The 18,554-nt window shown below is 39.7% G+C and overlaps 1 protein-coding gene across 2 annotated transcripts in view; it reads right to left on the bottom strand.

Moving 5' to 3' along the window:
• The window catches only part of Grm1 (glutamate metabotropic receptor 1), a 360,861-nt gene that overhangs the window by 46,031 nt on the left and 296,276 nt on the right, over window positions 1–18,554 (bottom strand). For both annotated transcript variants that reach the window (XM_059272378.1, XM_059272379.1), the window contains exons 4-5: window positions 12,499–12,745; window positions 7,298–7,466 (exon numbers count right to left, since the gene is read on the bottom strand). In XM_059272378.1, the coding sequence (XP_059128361.1) occupies window positions 7,298–7,466; window positions 12,499–12,745 (416 nt within the window). The remainder of the gene's footprint in view (window positions 1–7,297; window positions 7,467–12,498; window positions 12,746–18,554) is intronic.

Here is an 18,554-nt window from a genome sequence, read left to right as displayed (position 1 = left end):
TGATTATTCTAGTCCTTTATTCAATTGTGTGTATGTTCAACAAGACATCTTCATTCTGGCTGGTAGAAACTGGGACATTTCTTGGCTCTGTGTCAACTCTGAGAATTCACTTCCCTAGGCTTTGCCCTTTGCCTGGACTCTTCAGATTCTACTCTGCTCATGTGTAGACTGATGTTCAAATACTCAAGGGAATGCCTGTGCTAATTTCTGGGACTATTTATTTGTTTCCTGCAGAAATCCATCGTCTTGCTTCTCTGTACTGCAAATCGCGGTTCTTCTGGCTTTCCCAAACTCTGATTCTGTCTTCTTGAATTAGCAAGATGGTCAAACTCTGTGTTCTGTGTAGTTGAACAATCAGGAGATTGCCTTGAGGCAGGAAGCCTGAGTGGTTTTAGGGTTTTCCTTGCACATTTTTTTTTCACTTCCCTGGCATCAAGGTCACACACTGTCTTCCAATGTCTGAACACAGCGGCTTCAAATATTTTATCCAGCTTTCTCATTGTTTATGGCAGAAGGCACAGCCTGCCCCCTGTTATTGCCACACGTAAAGCAGCAGAAGCCCTTCACTAGCACATTAAAAATAACAAACATTTCCATATGTAAAGTCAGAGTTAAGCTGTAAATATTGCCATAATTTAAAGTGATAGACACCCCAGCCTTCATAAATCTGAATTATTTTCAGGCAGAATTGAAATTTATACCATCATTTTAAAATTACAGGGAAAGATCAAATGACAGAATGTTTTCAACAAATGTAAAAGAGTTTCCTTTTCTTATTTTGCTTTCAAATGACTTTTGAAAGTAGTGAAATTTAGTGTGTTTTTTGAAAAGCAATTTCAGATAGCCTCAGAATAGGTATAGGAAATTTACATCTCAAACAATGATTGCTTTCTAAATGGTATGGTAAAAATTCAACTAATAAATAGTTATTACTTTATTTTAATTAGGATAAGTCATATAGTAAAAGCCAATGTAAAATGCTGGGTATTTGTCCAACCAGCTTTAATCTTTCATCTCCCAGTAAAACTAATATTACTACTTGGGCAAATTTATATGATAATATTAAATAAATTCGCCAGCCCCACTTTCTGCACACTTTTAATACCTCTCAGATTTTCAGTTCTTTAAACCATGCTTTGGGATCAAAATGGCAGGAGCTAAGCTCCTAGCGTGTTTGATCAGGAATGGTGATATAGCATTAGTGACTTGAAATTTTGTGGGCGTGTTGCAATGTCTCCATCGTTGGAAAATGAGTGGGACTAACGGTAATGCTTTTCAAAGTCCCGTCCAGCTGAGTTCACATAATACAAATTTTACATTCTATCACGTGACTGAAGCTGGGTTTTCTCTCAGAGGACATTAAGTGTGCTACTAGCAGGTGTGCTAGAGATTAGTATAGGAATATTCTAGTATTCCCATGCCTCTGTCTCCACTTTTCTGTTAAATAACACAGACTTGGTATAAAATCTGTTTCTTATGATTATTTCTGTATAAAGTAGCAGGAAGACTTGGTATCAAATAGTAGAGACACACACATATACAAACAGAATCACATAGTCTGTACGTTCTTAATCTTGTCATGTTTTTAATTTTATCAGGAAAAAGGAAGACATATTAGTTGTTTGATTGCTTGATAATTTTGCTCAAGGATGAATATCCAGTCTCCCAAATAAACAACATCTTTTAGAGAATAATTCTGAAATTGGACTGAGTAAACAACTGTAACACTTAGGCAACAATAAAAATAACTTCGAAAATGAGCAGAGGAAGAGGAAAATAACATGGAAACAACAGAGTTTAAGAAGGAGTTATTAAGGGTCAGTTGTGGCAACGATGATCAGAAAACACATAAGTCACTTGGGGATCTCAATCCCTAATGTGCTACAGAGTCCTGCTACACCTACTCTAAAGCAACCCAGTCCAGTTACTTTTTAGCAATGTCCTGTGTTGAAAGAGGATAGTGTAAATACATAGCATTGAGATTATCAATGTAATTTTAAAGATATTATTAGAAATCTCAAGTTTTCTCCAAAGGGAACTGGTCCAAGTACTTACAGCTACTGTCTGGAAAATTGAGAGAATAACCCCTGTAGCAGTGCACCCACAAATGCTCAGGGCACACACCTAGGAACACCCTGTTCCAATTAGGAACAAATACAAATGGTTGCTTAATGGACTCTTGGTGTCTATAAGATACAAAGATACTCTTGATGGATCTTGTATCTATAAGAACATCTAACATCACATTGAAAATGATAGTGTCTCCTGTACTTTGGTACTTAACACATCTGTCTCTGCCCTTTTGCTCACACATAAAAACAGACAAACAAACAAACAAAACAAAACAATAACACTACCACCAAAGAGATATGCCAGGCTAAGGTTGGTCAAGGCGCTGTCTGTCACTTAAAATTAAGCAGTCCTCTGAGGTCCATATTTCTATTTTATTTTGAAACCAAACTTTTCTCCTCTCTCCTCTCCTCTCTTCTCTTCTCTTCTCTTCTCTCTCTCTCTCTCTCTCTCTCTCTCTCTCTCTCTCTCTCTCTCTCATAGAAAATACAGTAAATAGATTTTGGCCAAAATCATGAGTGGAAAAAATTATTCTTGTTTTGAAGCCTATAGCTTATATGTGTGGATAGAATTTGATTTAAAAACAAACAACAACAAAAGCCCCAGCATTGCTTTACTGCACAACAGGCCATGTATAATGAGGAAATTTTCGCAATGTATACCATGTTCAGCAGGACATGTGAGGATGAGAGAAAACCTCTTCTGTCTCTTAACCCAGTCAGTCTCCAACCCAAACTCTGAGTCTTGGGAAAACAATCTACAGACCCACTTAAATGAAGAAGGTGTGTGTGTGTGTGTGTGTGTGTGTGTGTGTGTGTGTGTGTGTAGAGAGAGACAGAGAGAGAGAGAGAGAGAGAGAGAGAGAGAGAGAGATAGGGAGAGCACGCAGGAGATCTATAAAGCAATATGTACAGATCTGTCATTCTCTAGCACTTTCCTTGTCTCTACTAAATTTCCCCTCCTCCTTTTGCAAAAGCTTTTCTCCCTAATTTTGTACACTCTTCCCTTTTTTAAAGAGGATCACTATTTATGTTTTTATTGTGAGCTGTTGAAAAAAAACAGGGCTTAGAAATTGAAATCCGCACTTAACAGGAAACATGCCAGTTCACATAACAACAGAGTTGAACAACATGTGGCCGTGGGAAGATAAAAGCTTTGGGTTGGCTCTCAGCCCAGCTTTGGAACATTCTAGATGCAAGAACTAAGAAGCACGAAACTCAGCCTCTCTGGGTCTCAGATCCATTACCTACAAAGGAGGGCTGGTGACACCTTCTGAGTAAGAGCCACTTCAAGGAGTAACTTGTAAGGACCCCGTTATACTTAGACAAGGACTAACTGGGTGACTAAGTTCCTGACATTTTTCCTTCTTCCTCCCTCCTTCTTTCCACTAATCTTCCTCTGACTTTCTTCCCATGCTCGTTCCTTCAGGTCTTATGTCCTCTCTTCTGTTGTTCTCACTGTCTGGGTTAGAATCGCCCAATGACGAGTTGCCACCGAAGGTTTGCATAGCGTAGTTCTTACGGTTCAAGAACACTTGTGAGATCTGTTGCCTACTCTCTTCTGGGTCCATTTGGCAAAGAAGAAGGACCAAAGGCAAGAACACAGAAGGCAGGGTGTTTTTTCGCTGGCCACCCCACTGTGCATGAAAGTATCTTAGAACAAGGCTCTGAATTCTTCCATTGCCCTTCTAGTCCAAGAGTGGGAATGGAGTCCCACTGTTTCTCACCTTTGAGTTGCCTCAGTGTCCCCTTTACTTTTATAACCAGTTTCCTACATTAAATACCCTCTATTAAACTGTATGGCATAGAGTCTTTGAAGACTAGATCTAGAAGAAATAACAATAAAATATATTTTATTTGCCTTGCCTAGAATTGGCTCTCTCGATAAAGCATTAGCACTGTAAGATGTTATTTTTTATAAGTTATACATGTCTAAAAATAAGTAATAGAAAAAATGCACCTTGAATAGCCTCAAAAGAAATTATTATAATAAAATGTTGTGGATTCTCAAAAAAGACATCAAATTATTACTTTAGCATTTATAGCATTTGATGTTTAGAAGGTTTCTTATTTGTTTGTTTGTTTGTGAAGGCTCCACTTCCCAGTTAATACAAATTCATGTCCTAGGATCCTTTCCAGGCTGACTCTCTTTACATTGGCTACTGAGAGCTTGCTCTCTATCCTAACCCTGGTAGGTGGCAAATTAGTAGTGTTAGAATATAAGTGCTATTATTTGGTAATGGGATTCAGATTTCATTTGTTTCTCTACCTCCCAAGGTGTTTATGGGAAACAAACAAACATCTCCCCCATCCAGGTGCTACTGAGAACAGGCATGGTTTTCTCTTGCAGAGTACAGAATATTTCTAAAATTGTCCCCTGAGAGATTTGCATTTATAGTGAGTAATCCGCAATAGCTCAGCAATGATTAGTGGGATCTCCTGCGATAACATCACATGGGTGCAACAAAGACACATTGCCAGAAACACTCAGCATCTCGGCAGACAGATACATGCAGGCAGCCTTGCCTCTGAACTTGGGGAGAAAAAAAGGCCTTTCTTCTGGAGTGTACAATGGGAATACTGTTGTGTGAGCATGCTGTATGAGCACCCAAACAGCCTGCCAAGTACAGAATGACAGGAGAGTCTGTACAGGGATCTGGAATATGGTGGATCCTTGGGGGGAAAATGTTCTTTTTGCCAATTTTCTCCTTTACTCTTTATCCTAAAAAGTAAAATCCATCTATTAACTGTTCAGCGGTGGCCATCTATAAAGCCAGCTCGGTGTCATTCAGACTGGAAAAGAGTCAGAAAGACATGGAGATGAAGCTTCTCTGGTCTCCCCACATATGACTTGAGTCATCCAATGTTTTGTTTTTCCTCCGTGTACAAAACACCCAAACAAACAAACAAAAGAGCACAATATAGCAAAAATCCATTGGTCTGACACCTCCTAACAGTCAAGGGGAAATTTGATGCTTCTGGCTCTCAGAGGACATATTCCTAAGTACCACCAGATGGCCTCATGTGAAAGAGTTCCATCTAGACAAGAAAGTAGATATCTAACGGGAAGCAGTGCTGCTAGCTCACCCATGTTGGTTTGGCTGGAGTCACTCTTACACAACTGAAACATCTCTGCATAAACTGGAAGCTAACATCATCTCCCTATCTCCTTTGCCTCACACTACCCAGGCCATGCATGAGGAGACATCTTGGCGAATGTGGTCCACTGAGTTAGTACGTATTCTGATCCTAAAACAAAATACCAGAGGCTACAAGGGTTTATAAACAAGAGAGAATTATTTAAATCACAGTTTTGACGACTGGAAGTCCAAGGTTGGACAGCATTCTTGGCTGCCCATGAGGGCTTCTTTGGGCAACATCACAACAAAGAGGAGAACTGATTACGTGCAGAAGGATCTAAGCACATGAGTGACCTGAACTTATAACACACTACTGTCATGATAATTTATGGAATGAAACAATCTATTTGGGGATTGATATTCCCAATGACTCAATTACTTTCCCATTGGTCCCACCTCTTAAAGGTCCATCACCTTTCCACATGCTCACACTGAGGGCTAAGTAGTAGTACACAAACATTTGTGGCACACACATAAACTATAATACCCATAAACTAGGGGGCTAAACATGGTTATGGTGGCCATAGGAAGAGTTCATTAGCCCCCCTCTATCTAGCTGCCATGAGGATAGTTAGTTTTAATGTAACTTCTTCTGAGAAGGCTCAAGATAATTACACCTACAGCTGGGTCTCAGAACTTTATTATTTCCTCAAAGTGGCTAGAGCTACCATGAGTTTTTCCTCCCTGACAAGTCTTCTCAGCTGCTTCACGCCCTCAGAGGTTCCAAACATTTCAGCTTTTCTAGGAGTTCATATAAGGTTTCTCAGTCCTCCACAGGACAACTTAGGTTAGGCTCTGGCCCCAGGAAACTTAAGTATACTGAGTGCTCCTGAAGCATGCTTTGGACCTCTCCAGCATGGGGTGAGGGGAGTCTGAAGCTCCCTAGCAGAGCAAAGCCTCACGATGACACAGGGAGTGGTCCAGATCTTCACACAAGCCCTAGCTGTGGTGTGCGACATTTTCGTGACAGCCTGTCTGCTTCTTGAGATGAATCACAGCAAATTAGAGCTGGGGAAGACCTATTAGTTTATCTGAGCGGCATGCCTGCCAGCTCACCGCCCCTCCCCTATACTCTGTTGCTTCCTGCATCATCCAGCCAGAGTGTAAGTAGCCTGGACCTAAAGCCATGTTCCCCAGCCTTCTTCACTGACCTTTCTCCCCAGCACATCCAGCAAGAAACCTGATATTTCATATTTATTTTCTCTAGTTTCCTGCATGTAGTAATATTATGAGCTACTTACTTTCTCTCCCCTGAAAGTCCCTGAATATAATTAAAAATTGGAGACTCTCTTTGTTTAAATAATAATCCATTTCAGGAGAACCAAAGTACTTGGTAGAGAAAGGGCAATGTTAATTAAAGTATATGCATTGTTTTGGCTTTCCTTATCCCCATGATTGATGTCATTTTTAGCTGTGTGTTTGGCATTGGACAGCTTCTGCCTTCTTTGACAATAGCTGGAATGATGGCTAAGTGATATTACTGGTTTTGATTTCCACATTTACTTTTGTTTCTAAGTTTCTAATTTTAAAATAATTGGCAAAATGTTATATCAAGTTGGGCAACACGGAGGTTTGATATATGTATGCATTGTGTAATGATTGCCACAATGAGGTTCATTAACACATCCATCACAATCCATTAGAATCCCAGAGTTTCCTTTAGCAATAATAGCTGCTACCATGACTAAGCACCATTACTGGCTTCCACACTTACTTCTGTTCTGATTTTTAATGCTGTTATTCTTCTCCTTGATGCCTACATTATATATAAGTCCCCAGATTATCATTGCTATTAAAATAAAAACTATTTCAATAGTTTATAGTCCCTAATCAAATATCTAGAGATCTACATATCTAATACCATCTAAATACCTATCTAAATATCTTTAAAAAAAAACCTATATCCTAACCTAATAGTTACCTATGTCTTAACCTTTCTTTTCAGTTTTAGCTAAACGCAAGGACATGAACAGCAATCTCATACATCCTTTCTGGATAGTCTTGCTTTAAAATATCTGTTTTTCTTTACTACTGCACAGGTGGTGAAACTTTTTTCCAATAATGTCCAAGGATGCATTTGTGGTTTACCTTAATCTGACCCTTTAAGCAAGGCTCACTGCACACAGACCGGACCATGCCACTTTTGTTCATCTGGATTTTGTAATCATCAATGTTCAGCACGCCTTCATGCCATGTTCCCACGTGAACATAGTCATAACGATTAGCTTCAGTGTACTGCAGATTCATGATGTCATACCTACAAAGAAAATATACACATGTGAGTCTTTCTGGCTATTTCCCTGATGGAGAAAACAAAGACACTTGTAAATAAGTGGGTTTTAGTGAAAAAAGAGAGATCAAGGATGATGAGATCATCACACATCCCAGCGCTAGTGACTGTCACATTTAAGAGTTTATTCTGAATACTTCCTCTCTTCAGAAAACATCTGTATACCATCCATTTTTGCTAATAATATATTGCTCTCAATTTTTTTCTCTGTTTACACTTCCAAAGGTAATGGTATGTGTATTTAGTTGATCAACTCCTTAAAACCATGTAGTACATTTTGAACAAGTATCAATCCTTGAGAACATTAATCTCCATGTTTGATTACTTTTATTTCATATTTCCTTTTTATATTCAGTTGTGATTTTCATTACAATGAATGTTTAAAGGGGAGGTACTTAAGGTATTACAAGGCTTAGAATTACTAAGTACAAACGAAACAAGGAACCTGGAAAGAGCATCTTTAATTCACAAAGAGGTTAAGGATTTAACGGGTGTGTTGTGTGATGTAAGTGTGTATTATATGTTGTGCCTGCTCCATATATGTGTGGTAAATGAACATGAATGCATGGGTGGTGCCCATGTGCACTTGTGTAGTCTGGAATACGACATTTTCTGTCTTCTTCTATCAATCTCTGTCTTGCTGCCTAGTGGCAGGGTCTCTCATTGAATTAGAAGTTCATCATTTTGGCTACATCCGTTGGCCAGTGAGCTCCCAGGATCTTCCTGTCTGTAACCTCCCATGTTGGGGCTACAATTATGAGTAACTGTTCCTGCTGTTTTAAATGTGTGCTAGGAATGTGAACTCAGATCTTCTTGCTTATCAAGTAAGCACTCTGACCTCTAGAGCCATCTTGCAAGCCAATTTATGATTTTGTACATTGACATTCAAAAGTATCTCTTCCCTGGTTGAGACAAGCACCTGTGGATCTGAGCAATTGGTGTCAACTATTTCAGAAGCTTCCCATGCTGCACAAAATGGTGAAACCTTCCTGGAGTAAGGGGGGGCTGTGTACCTATCGTTTTTTCTGTTGTCTTTTGTCCCCCCAAGAAATGTTTACTGCAACCAAAATACTTTCTGGGAGGCAGAAGATATTTTCCCCTAGGGCTACAGTGTCAGACAGTTAACAATACGATGGACAGAGCAGAGGACTTGTCATCAGGATGTGTAAACTGGAGCCTTGTTTTACATTTTAATAGTAAGCTATACTGCTTAGGAGTGTCACTAATCTCTGCAAACTCCTTGGGGTTCTTATATGGATGTGGGCACCTAAGACATGTCAGAAGCTACTTTGTAATTGGGGAACATGCATAGGTCCTATATGTGAATGTCTACATATTCCCCAAATTCATGTGCCAAGACCCTTATTCCGAAGTGATTGGGCAATGACAGGGTCACAAGGAAGGAGCCCTCAGGATTGAGATTCTTACCTCTGCAAAAGCAGCTTGAGAAATCTCTCTTGCCTTTCTAGTACATATGGACACCATTAGAAGAGACCATTCATGATTCAGAAAGCAGGCCTTTGCCAGACCCCAAACCTGCTGGTGCCTTGGTCTCAGTTAGGTTTCCTAGCCTTCTGGATTGGGTCCACCAAATGTCTACTCTTCATAAACCACAGGACAGATGGCACCTCATACAGCCCCAAAGGTAAGACTCAGAATGCATTTGAAGCATTGCTAACATCATTCATAGTTCTATTTCTAGGAACATGTTAATATACTGACTAGTTCTATTACACCAAAAAAAGCAAACAAACAAACAAAAAACAGGAAGACATTTCTGTTGGCATAGCCATTCACTTCTGATAATTCTCTAAGTGGTCTTTCTTTTTTTTTTCCTTCTCTAACTAATACAGTATTTTACCTAAGCTCTATACTTGGCTTCTTCTTACTGGATCTCCAGAGGGATTGTTGTCTGCAGAGCTCTGTACGGTCCTTAACCTCCTGCGCTAGAACATCAGCCATCATGGCTCTCTCTCCTTATGTTTGACCGAAGGAACTAGATGGCGATTAACCAGCACATAGACCTCTTCCTGAGCAATCTTCTGTCCCACCAGACCCCCATCCCCCTGCTTTATTCATCCCGGAATACTTTTCTCTTTGAACCTGTGTCAGACTCAGTCTCATTCTCAGTACTATGGACAGCTACTGCCTATCAGCTCTGTGTTGTCTTCTGAAATCTATTGGTTGTACTTGGCCTACTTTCTTATCTAGACAATAACTAATCATTTACTGGCATTGTTTTGCCTGTTCTTAATGTGCGAATGTGTCCTGTCACCCATAGGGTAACCCGAGGCTTATTCACATCCAGATTCTAACAGTTTCTACAAATAGCAGCTTCCTGAAAGACAAGCAGCTTACAGAAAATAAAGGAACTTTCCCCTTGCCTAGTGGGGAAAACTTACGAGTGTGCCCTGAGTTCATTATTTATCTTTTGCTGCTCTGGTTTTTGGCTAATACTTATGATTCCCCTTGTTGCTGAGGCTTACCAGAATGTTTCAAAGTAGCTCTGAGTGAGGGTTAAGTGGTTGTTAATTGTGAGCTCATGGCTCACACTCATCTAGAGGTCAATGAATAATCTACACCTCCACTACCTTTACATTCTGAATGCATGACTATGAACCTGTTGTGACTGTTCAATTTGAGTCTTTCTATTTTTCCCCATTAATCTCTGCACTCTATCCACTTTAGAATGGGATGCTTCCTCATAAGCTTAATGATGGCATTGCAAGCTGCCAGCTTAAGCCATCCTCCCCCTATAAATCACTTCCTGAGACTCATATTAGCACCTCCTCATTCGCTCTTTCATAAAGAAAACCAGTTCACACTTCATTAGCATTTGGAAACTGAAAATTTCACAATATTTTCTTATGAAAACACCTTTTAAAAAAGTTCTAAATGCTGGAGGAAAAACAATAGCAAAACTACTTAGAAGATATCAAGGGAGGTATGCAGGCTTATGGGAAAAAAGTTTCCAGTACTAACATGTACATAATAAACATAGCCCACCCCCTTTACCCCAGGGTTCCCTCCTGATATGTCCTTGCATTTTATTTGAAATATCCTTATGTAAATCACACCCACATGAAATCTCACTGCATTCAGTGTATGTTATGTGATGATTGACTAAAATAATTCCCAGAGGGACCAAAAGCATGTGATATTATGACAGGAGCTAGACGCCCAAGGGAGGTGATGTGAGGAGGAATTGAACTGATTAAGCTGACCAGTCTCACGCAGGAGGAAATGATCGCTGACAAGGGATCTGGGGAAGACCTGGAAGTTTAACATGTAATTAAAGATGGAGGACATAGAAGCTGAGTTGCTGTCTTATGATCTGGATGACTTATAAAGAGAAAAAGAGTGAGGAAATGTGCATTTACTGAGTGTGAAAATTCTCCAGCCCTGTGCTAATTAAACACTAAGTAAATTCCGGATGTGTTTTGTAGTTCTGTTGTTGATGTTGTTGTTGTTGTTGTTGTTGTTATTATTATTATTATTATTATTATTATTATTATTATTATTGCTGTTTGGGATCATGGAGGATGGTTTACAGTACAAGTCTGACCCTCTACCAAACCTCATTTCCAGTGGACTCAGGATTATAAGAGTGGGATTAGATGGGTGGGTCATCTCTCTTCTGAATCTCAAACCCTTTATGTTACTCCTGATACCATTTCCTAAGGTACTTAGAGCCGTACATTCCCAGGCCCTGGAGTATCCATCCCACTCACATTCCAGTTATCATCTGTTCCCACCTAACTGGCATCTTGGAAGGAATCCTGTAGTACCTGGTTTTAATTGTTGACAAAGACATATCATTTATCCTGCACTGAGCTGTTGGATTTTACGGGGGAGATTTCACTAGCCCACAAAAAGGATTCTCTGGGTAGAACTTGTCACCTCCATGCAAAGACTCTCACGGTACTTCTATCATGACACAAAGAAAGCTTCCAGCAATTTTGCCTATTTTTAGGATTAGATAAAAAGCAGCATGGTGTGGCAAGGCATTTGCAAACCCCAGAGTCATCTTTTGCTCTCTGTGACTTTTAGTGACAGGCTTACTTACTTACTTCATTATCTGTCAGTGAAGGAAGTTAATGCACCAAGAATCACAAGACATAAATAATTTGATGTTTCACCTTAGCATAAAACATGTTTCCCTAGGAATCTCTAAGTCTGTAAAAACCAACTCTGGAATGTAGCAGGACCTGTGTGATGGGCACATGGCATCATCTATAGGCTCAGGGCCTTTTGCCTTCCTGCTACAGATTTTAACTCCTCTGCCATTCTTATGATCTCTTTCTGAGGAAAATCTGTATGAATGCATACAGCTAATATTGACAGAGAACACATTTACTATGGGCCATCCACTATGTATGAGCGCACTGAAGGCATCAGAACAAATGCTGCAAAACAGATTGTGTGTAAAATGACTCAAAGGAAAATTATATATATATTATATATATATATATATTATATATATTATTTCCTTTTCTATTCGCTTAATTTTTTATTTCGGAGAGCCACTACAAACCAAATTCCAGTCCCCAAACCCCCAAGTCTTTCTTCTTTTGAGACATCCAAACAGAAATATGTGTTAGCCTGAAAAAAAAAAGGGTGTAATATGCAGGGTTTGGTTTTTGTCACATAGTATTAATCATGTATAATATGCATAATCTTTCACGAGGATAATAGCACTGTGTCCACCAATGTGAATGGTTCTGGCACGTGCACGCAGTGCTTGCTAAGGTCCTACTATCCAGGTAGAATGTTTTCAGAAGGTCTCAAGAATCCTGAGGGAAAGGCCAGGTGATTTTTTGGTGTGAGGGTGCAGGGTTCTTAGGGTAAAACATGAAGTATTTTGATATTTTCAAAAGTAGTGTGGTCTTAGTTACATCTCTAATTTTATGTCTAGGTGAATTTATTTTCAACGCCCCTAAACCATGGAACCCTAGTCCACCTGTCTGGCTCAGGGGTCATGCAGATAGAGATCCTTTACCTTCCAGGAGCATCCCCCTTCTCATCGAACCACACTTCCTCTCCAGACACACCAACAAAGGAGGATTTGATGAGGAAATCCAGGAGCTTCCTGCCGTCGATGGGCTTCATGGCATCACAGAGGCCCACGTGGCCAGGACAAAGAGCATGGTGCATGTTCTGAAGCCCGTGCGCCATGGCGTAGATGGCATTGATGACAAACCCCATTTTACTGTCCTGGACGTAGTTTTCTTCTAAGCTTTCATTGCCTGTAACAACAAAAACAAATCACTGCCAAGGTCACAAGCATGAATCGTATCAGGGCTATGCACTCAACGCTCAGTGCAAATTGGGGATACACACCCAAAGCTCAACGCAAATCAGGGCTACAACACTCATTGTTCAGTGCGAATCAGGGCTAACCACCCAATGCTCTGTACAAATCAGGGCTACACACCCAATGCTCGGTACAGTTTAGGGCTTCAGACACCGAAAGGGATCATGCCATTGGCAAAAGCAGTGTCCACTTTGTACTTATAACCCACTGTACTATATTCTGTCTGAAAACAGCATTTTCCCTTTCCCCTTCTTTATTCAGTAAATATTTTATGAGTTATAAAGCAAACAGTATTAAGGTGAAAACAAAAGAATTTCATAAGTAAATCATCAAGGAGCAATGGAAAGAATTCCCTTTTCTTTTGCAGGTACTCATATGCAAACCTCCCTATCTTGTGGCACAGGAAAAGGATTTTTGCATCTGTTATGATGATCTATAATTCATGGTAATTCAGTTTGTACAATGTCAAGTCTCTGATGGTTTGTTTTTATGACTCCCCCTGTATTGTCATCTCTAGCGACATAAAAGAAGAATTATGTTTAAAACACATTTGTCAATCAGCAGACACTCTGCTAAAGTATTTCATGGTGGAGAAGTCATACTCTACATCAAATTTAGCCCTGTTTACTTGTGAATCACAGGCTTTGTTACTTGTGAATTTTGAAAGCCCTGCAAACCTTTCTACCCTGTTACAGGTGAATAAAACTTCCCCAGCTTCCAGCTAGTTTTATATCATTGTAGTGTTAGAGCTGAGCTCTATGTTGGAAATCTTCTTTTAGGACACAGATATGCATGAGAAATTTAGAGACCATTTGGGCTTTGTGAAATAAAAGTAACACTTTTGGAAAACAAAATCGACTCTGACTATCTCACCAGCATACTTTAGTGACCTTGGACTTGGTTCTTCAGATTCACACTAAGAGCTAGCTGAAGGTATGTAGAAAGTCTAGATTAGAACCTCCAGAAGGAACAGTAACGAATGTTGACTTTGATGTTGAACTTGGAATAAAAATAGAAATTCCTAGACTTCTATTTAAGGAATGGTCTATTTAGATGAAGTTGAAAATTGAGACAAATATTTGTATATCAACCCTGAGGGTGAGGTGCAAATGATGGATTCAGCTCAAATCCATCTTCCAAATGCTTGAGAGGTCCATGTTAGGAGTGGACTTTGTTTAAGCACTATTTGCCAGACTGAAAGAAAATGTTCCAAGAGTAAGATAGGTCAAGGGGGCATTTGAAAATCAAACCACACAGAATGGAGTGCATAGCTTTGGATTAGGCAGAAAGTACAGATACTCCTTGCAAAAGTTGCCAGGTCTTTGAAATAAGGTGACTGAGGTCTGTTGGTATCCCCAGTAAAACCTGTCTTAACCCAATGGTTGTCTAGTTGTGCTTCACTCATCAGCACCAAGGCAGACTCTATTCTCGGATGTCTGTGAAATCGGTGCTGTCTTTTTGATTCTTACGTAGGGCGATCGCATAACTTATCCAAAGTGGGTCATTTCTTTTCAGGATGAAAGTGAGTGGGAATCATAATTGTTCCAGAATGCAAGTGTGAAGAAGGCAGGCTGGGGCAACTGATACATGTTTTGGAGGCTGTGATCATATTTAATGATCATAATATGGGTATGATTTATGTATATGCATAGGTAAATACAAACGCATGCAATTATACTATATAGTCAGTAGAATATTTTCATTAGTTTTGATTAATTTTGTGTTTATTTAATTTTAATGACAAGTATATAATAATATAACAGCTACTGATTTTGAGCATATGTTATAATAACACTCAGTAAATGAAATCTTCCAGATGGACATTAACCTTCCCACTTTATAGGTGAGGAAAGAGCAGGGTGTGATATGGATCCAAATGCCTTTCTTCTTTCAGTTATGCTCAGTGGCTACATGGGGCAGGTACAGAAGTTTACACAGGAGGCAGGGGGCAGGCCATTGTGCTATGTACCAAAATCTTTCTAAGCCCAGTTTAGTGTGTCTCCCTTGGATTATTCCAGATGTGCACAGATGCCCTACTAGTGAGAAGCCCTGGCACTCAATCTGTCAGCAGCATACTATGGCAGAGAAGCCCAGCCTGCCAGAATTTGTCATAGACAGACCTAGAAACCTTGACAATGTTTCTAAGCAATGTTTGCAAGGTAAATCATTCACGCTCTGCCAAATAAACCTAACAGCACACAGGTCTCCCTGTCGTCCTAGTCTACTGGCTCTGCATGTGAAAGGGGCAGCTACAGTCAATGAGAACTCTCTCTTCAGCTACTAGCCCAGGCTCAACCCAATTGGCTCCACTATAGTGAGCTAATATTTGGCTTATACAAGAAAGGACATTTGCTTTGTCACAACTGCTCCAGATTAGATCATATTGCAGAGATTTATCATGTCTGTCTGTCTAGCTATCTCACTATCTGTCTATCTATCTATCTATCTATCTATCTATCTATCTATCTATCTATCTATCATCTATATCTCTTTATATCATCTATCTATCTGTCATCTATACCTATATATATATATATATCACATCTACTTATCTAAGTAACTATGTGTTCTATGTAGAATGTGTTTGTTTGTTTGTTTGTTTGTTTTCCAAGTACTCCAAAGATCATATATTTCCAGTAACAGTGAATTAAGAATCGAAAACTAACAACATGATCATTTGGTGGGAAGGTAAAAGCATTTATTTCCCTTCCCTGGGATTTACTGCCTTTTCATAACACTAGTCTCAGGTTATTTGTGAGAAGGGGATTTCATGTTTCATTTTCTGTGGTGCATTAATTGTTATAGACTACCAGGAGGTCATTAAACCACCACCTTTTAGAATACACTAAATAGAGTCAAATAATTGAGATTGCCGGTGTTTTTATTTACCTTCAAAAGAATACCTGCCTGCCGGCTTCAAGGAGGACTGTGAAAATAACTACCTCAGTTCTAAATAGTAATCTTGTTCTTGTTGCAGGCACACGACAAACACTATAAATTGCTCCTGGAGTCAGTGGCACACAGGCCTCCATGGGCTTGGGAATCTGCATTGAACATTCGGAATCAAGGTGCTCTGGTGCTTGGGCAAAGGACCAGTAGTTCGTCATTGATGTTCAGTCGTCACTGACAGCAGTCATTGATATTCAGATCGGCTATCCAGCACAATGGTGTAATCAAAGGAATTCCGGACTAGGCACCTGCACAGCTGGATGTAGAGGCAGCCCTGGCACTTCCCAGAAACAACACACTTCCAGTAAGTCATAGAACTTGGCCTCCATTTCCTAGCCTTATAGTACCCTTGAGGTAGATAATCTCACTGAAGTTCTGACCCCTTTACTCCCTCCACAGCGCTGCACCAGCTCCATTGACTGGTCGCTGTGGTTGGTGGAGATCGTCACCTGTGTTACCTTTTTCACCTCTTGCAGGAGAAGACAGACACTTAGGGAAAGTCAAGCTGTGCTGGGATGAGTGGCCTTCCTCTACCTTGTGTTCTTTCACCTCTCACTCTGTGGGCAGAGTGAGGAAAGGGGTCTGCTGTTTCTCTTTAGCTGGGACTGGTTCTCTGGCCTGTGGAGGTTGTAAATCTGCGGTCTGTGTTTTTTTAAGTGGCACTGGCGACTGGATAGATTAGCCTGTCCAGTTCTAGGGTCAATGTCTAAAAGTCATTTGTGGGTAGGTGCCCAACTAACACAGGTCCCCATTAGCTTAGATTTTTTTCTGCCAGTTTTTCTTAACTTTTTCAAAACTTTTAGCCACACAAGATAGCTCACGCCATAATCCTAGAGCTCGGGAGGCTGACGCAGGACTACTGAGTGTTCAAGGTTCAGCTGTGCTGTGTAGTAAATTCCAGGCCAGACTGGGTTACATCATGAAACCTTGACTCAAATAAAACAAAAACTCAAAACTTTCTCATTGGGAATGGACTCACCTCCAGTAAAATGCAGAAGTCCTTACTATGCAGGTAAATAAATTTTCACATATGTACATATCTATGTACCTGCTATAAGATATCAGCACAAGGTATTTTCAGAAGACATATGCTTACATAGGACCTCCCTCATGTATCCTACCCATGTTTCATCCCTTTGATGGTGCAGTCTCCAAGTATTTGACTTTCTGGTTCCACTCCAATTGGTAAACTTTTAAAACTCTGTTTTCTGTTCGTGTGCAAATATACTATTGGTATTTGAATAGCAGTCCCAGTATCCTGGAACCTTGATAAATTTCACTTACTTGTTTATCACTGTTTGTCTTTGAGACAAGGTCTTGACTGTGAACAACTGATCCTGACTGGCCTCTCCAGCACTGGGATTATGGGCATAGATCAACAAGATTGGCTGAATTTACTTATGAATTCTAATTTTACCAAGTTTTTCAATTATTCTGTACACTGACATTGTTTATAAAATGGGTGTTTAATCAGCCTGCTTCAGATCTACTTGTTCGGAAGCAGATTTAGGAAGGAAGTCCATTGGTGAGCCCTCTAAGATCCCAGTTCTGAAATGTTCAATAACTCATGACTAGCAAGACAGGTATAATGTACATGTGAAGCTCTTTCCTGCCAAGTAGAACTGTGCATGCATGCAGCAGACCTGTCCAGTAACTGGCTAGGCCACATTACAAACAGTATGATATTTATAGCAAAGCAAAGCAAAAAAAAAAAAAAAAAAAACCAAAAAACAAAAAAACAACTTTAATGTGTATTTGTTCTGCATTTTTAAATAATACTGACCTATTTTAAGTGTCTGACGTTGCAAAATATAAACAATATATGGAAATACTAGTTCCAATCAAAGCAATTTTGTTGTGCCTGGACTTGGCATTTTATTAATTCGTTCTCACCAGGATGCCTGTAAGACTAGTAGCATGGATTCTTTCAAATCTAGGTCCTTGACACTTACTTCAAATTAAGAAGGTGAATACAATAAGCAATATTTTACTTTCTCATAAAATAGGGAGAATTCTCGGAACTATTACTAAATACATGTCTCCCTGCGGGGAAAATTCTTTCAGTGTCTTGGCACTTGTCTCTCCACTGCTTCATTTTCTTTGACAGTGTCATATGTTCAATATACAATTTGATACAGTGTCATTCAGAGTGACATAGAAAGGCCCATGATTATTTTCTATTGTTAACAATTCAAGTGAAGAAGATGACATTCAGGTCCCTTTGCATTGCCAAGTAGCAGATTTATTGAAGGAAGATTAATCAGGCCATTTTAAAAATACCAACTTCCAAGTATACGGTGCCCTCAATTTGGCTTAAAGGCTTAGGCTGCTAAATTCTCTATATACCTTTTCCCAAGAGAATGTATGATAAGATTCAGAATAGCCTAGTCTTACACATGTTCAAGTCTAGGAGCTGTGAATGCTTTGTTTCCCCTGATACTACATTTTTCTCATCGCATAAGGATTCTCTCTGCTAATATCACGGAAAAATATGACTTCCCCCGATTTTCTATTCCTTGTATTAAAACGTAAAAATGAACTCCTATGTGGGACTGGAGAGAAGAAAAGGAAGATCCTTTAGTCAAGTCTATGCTATCACTGTGATTGTTAGTTGACTTCCTATTGCTAAATCCCACCTGTTCTCCACATGGGAACAATCAGACACCTTTCTAAGTACATCCTCGCAATCTGTTGAGGCAGAAACTTGTCCATTACATGGCATGGAAATAGCAGGCCTCTCACAGGCTGAAGATAATATACGGTAAGCCTCAGTTCCCTGACGACGCCACTGC

Source organism: Peromyscus eremicus, chromosome 8b (assembly GCF_949786415.1).
Source record: "Peromyscus eremicus chromosome 8b, PerEre_H2_v1, whole genome shotgun sequence".
Lineage (NCBI taxonomy): Eukaryota > Metazoa > Chordata > Mammalia > Rodentia > Cricetidae > Peromyscus > Peromyscus eremicus.
Note: the sequence above shows the minus strand (reverse complement) of the source record. Positions and strands in the feature narration are given on the sequence as shown.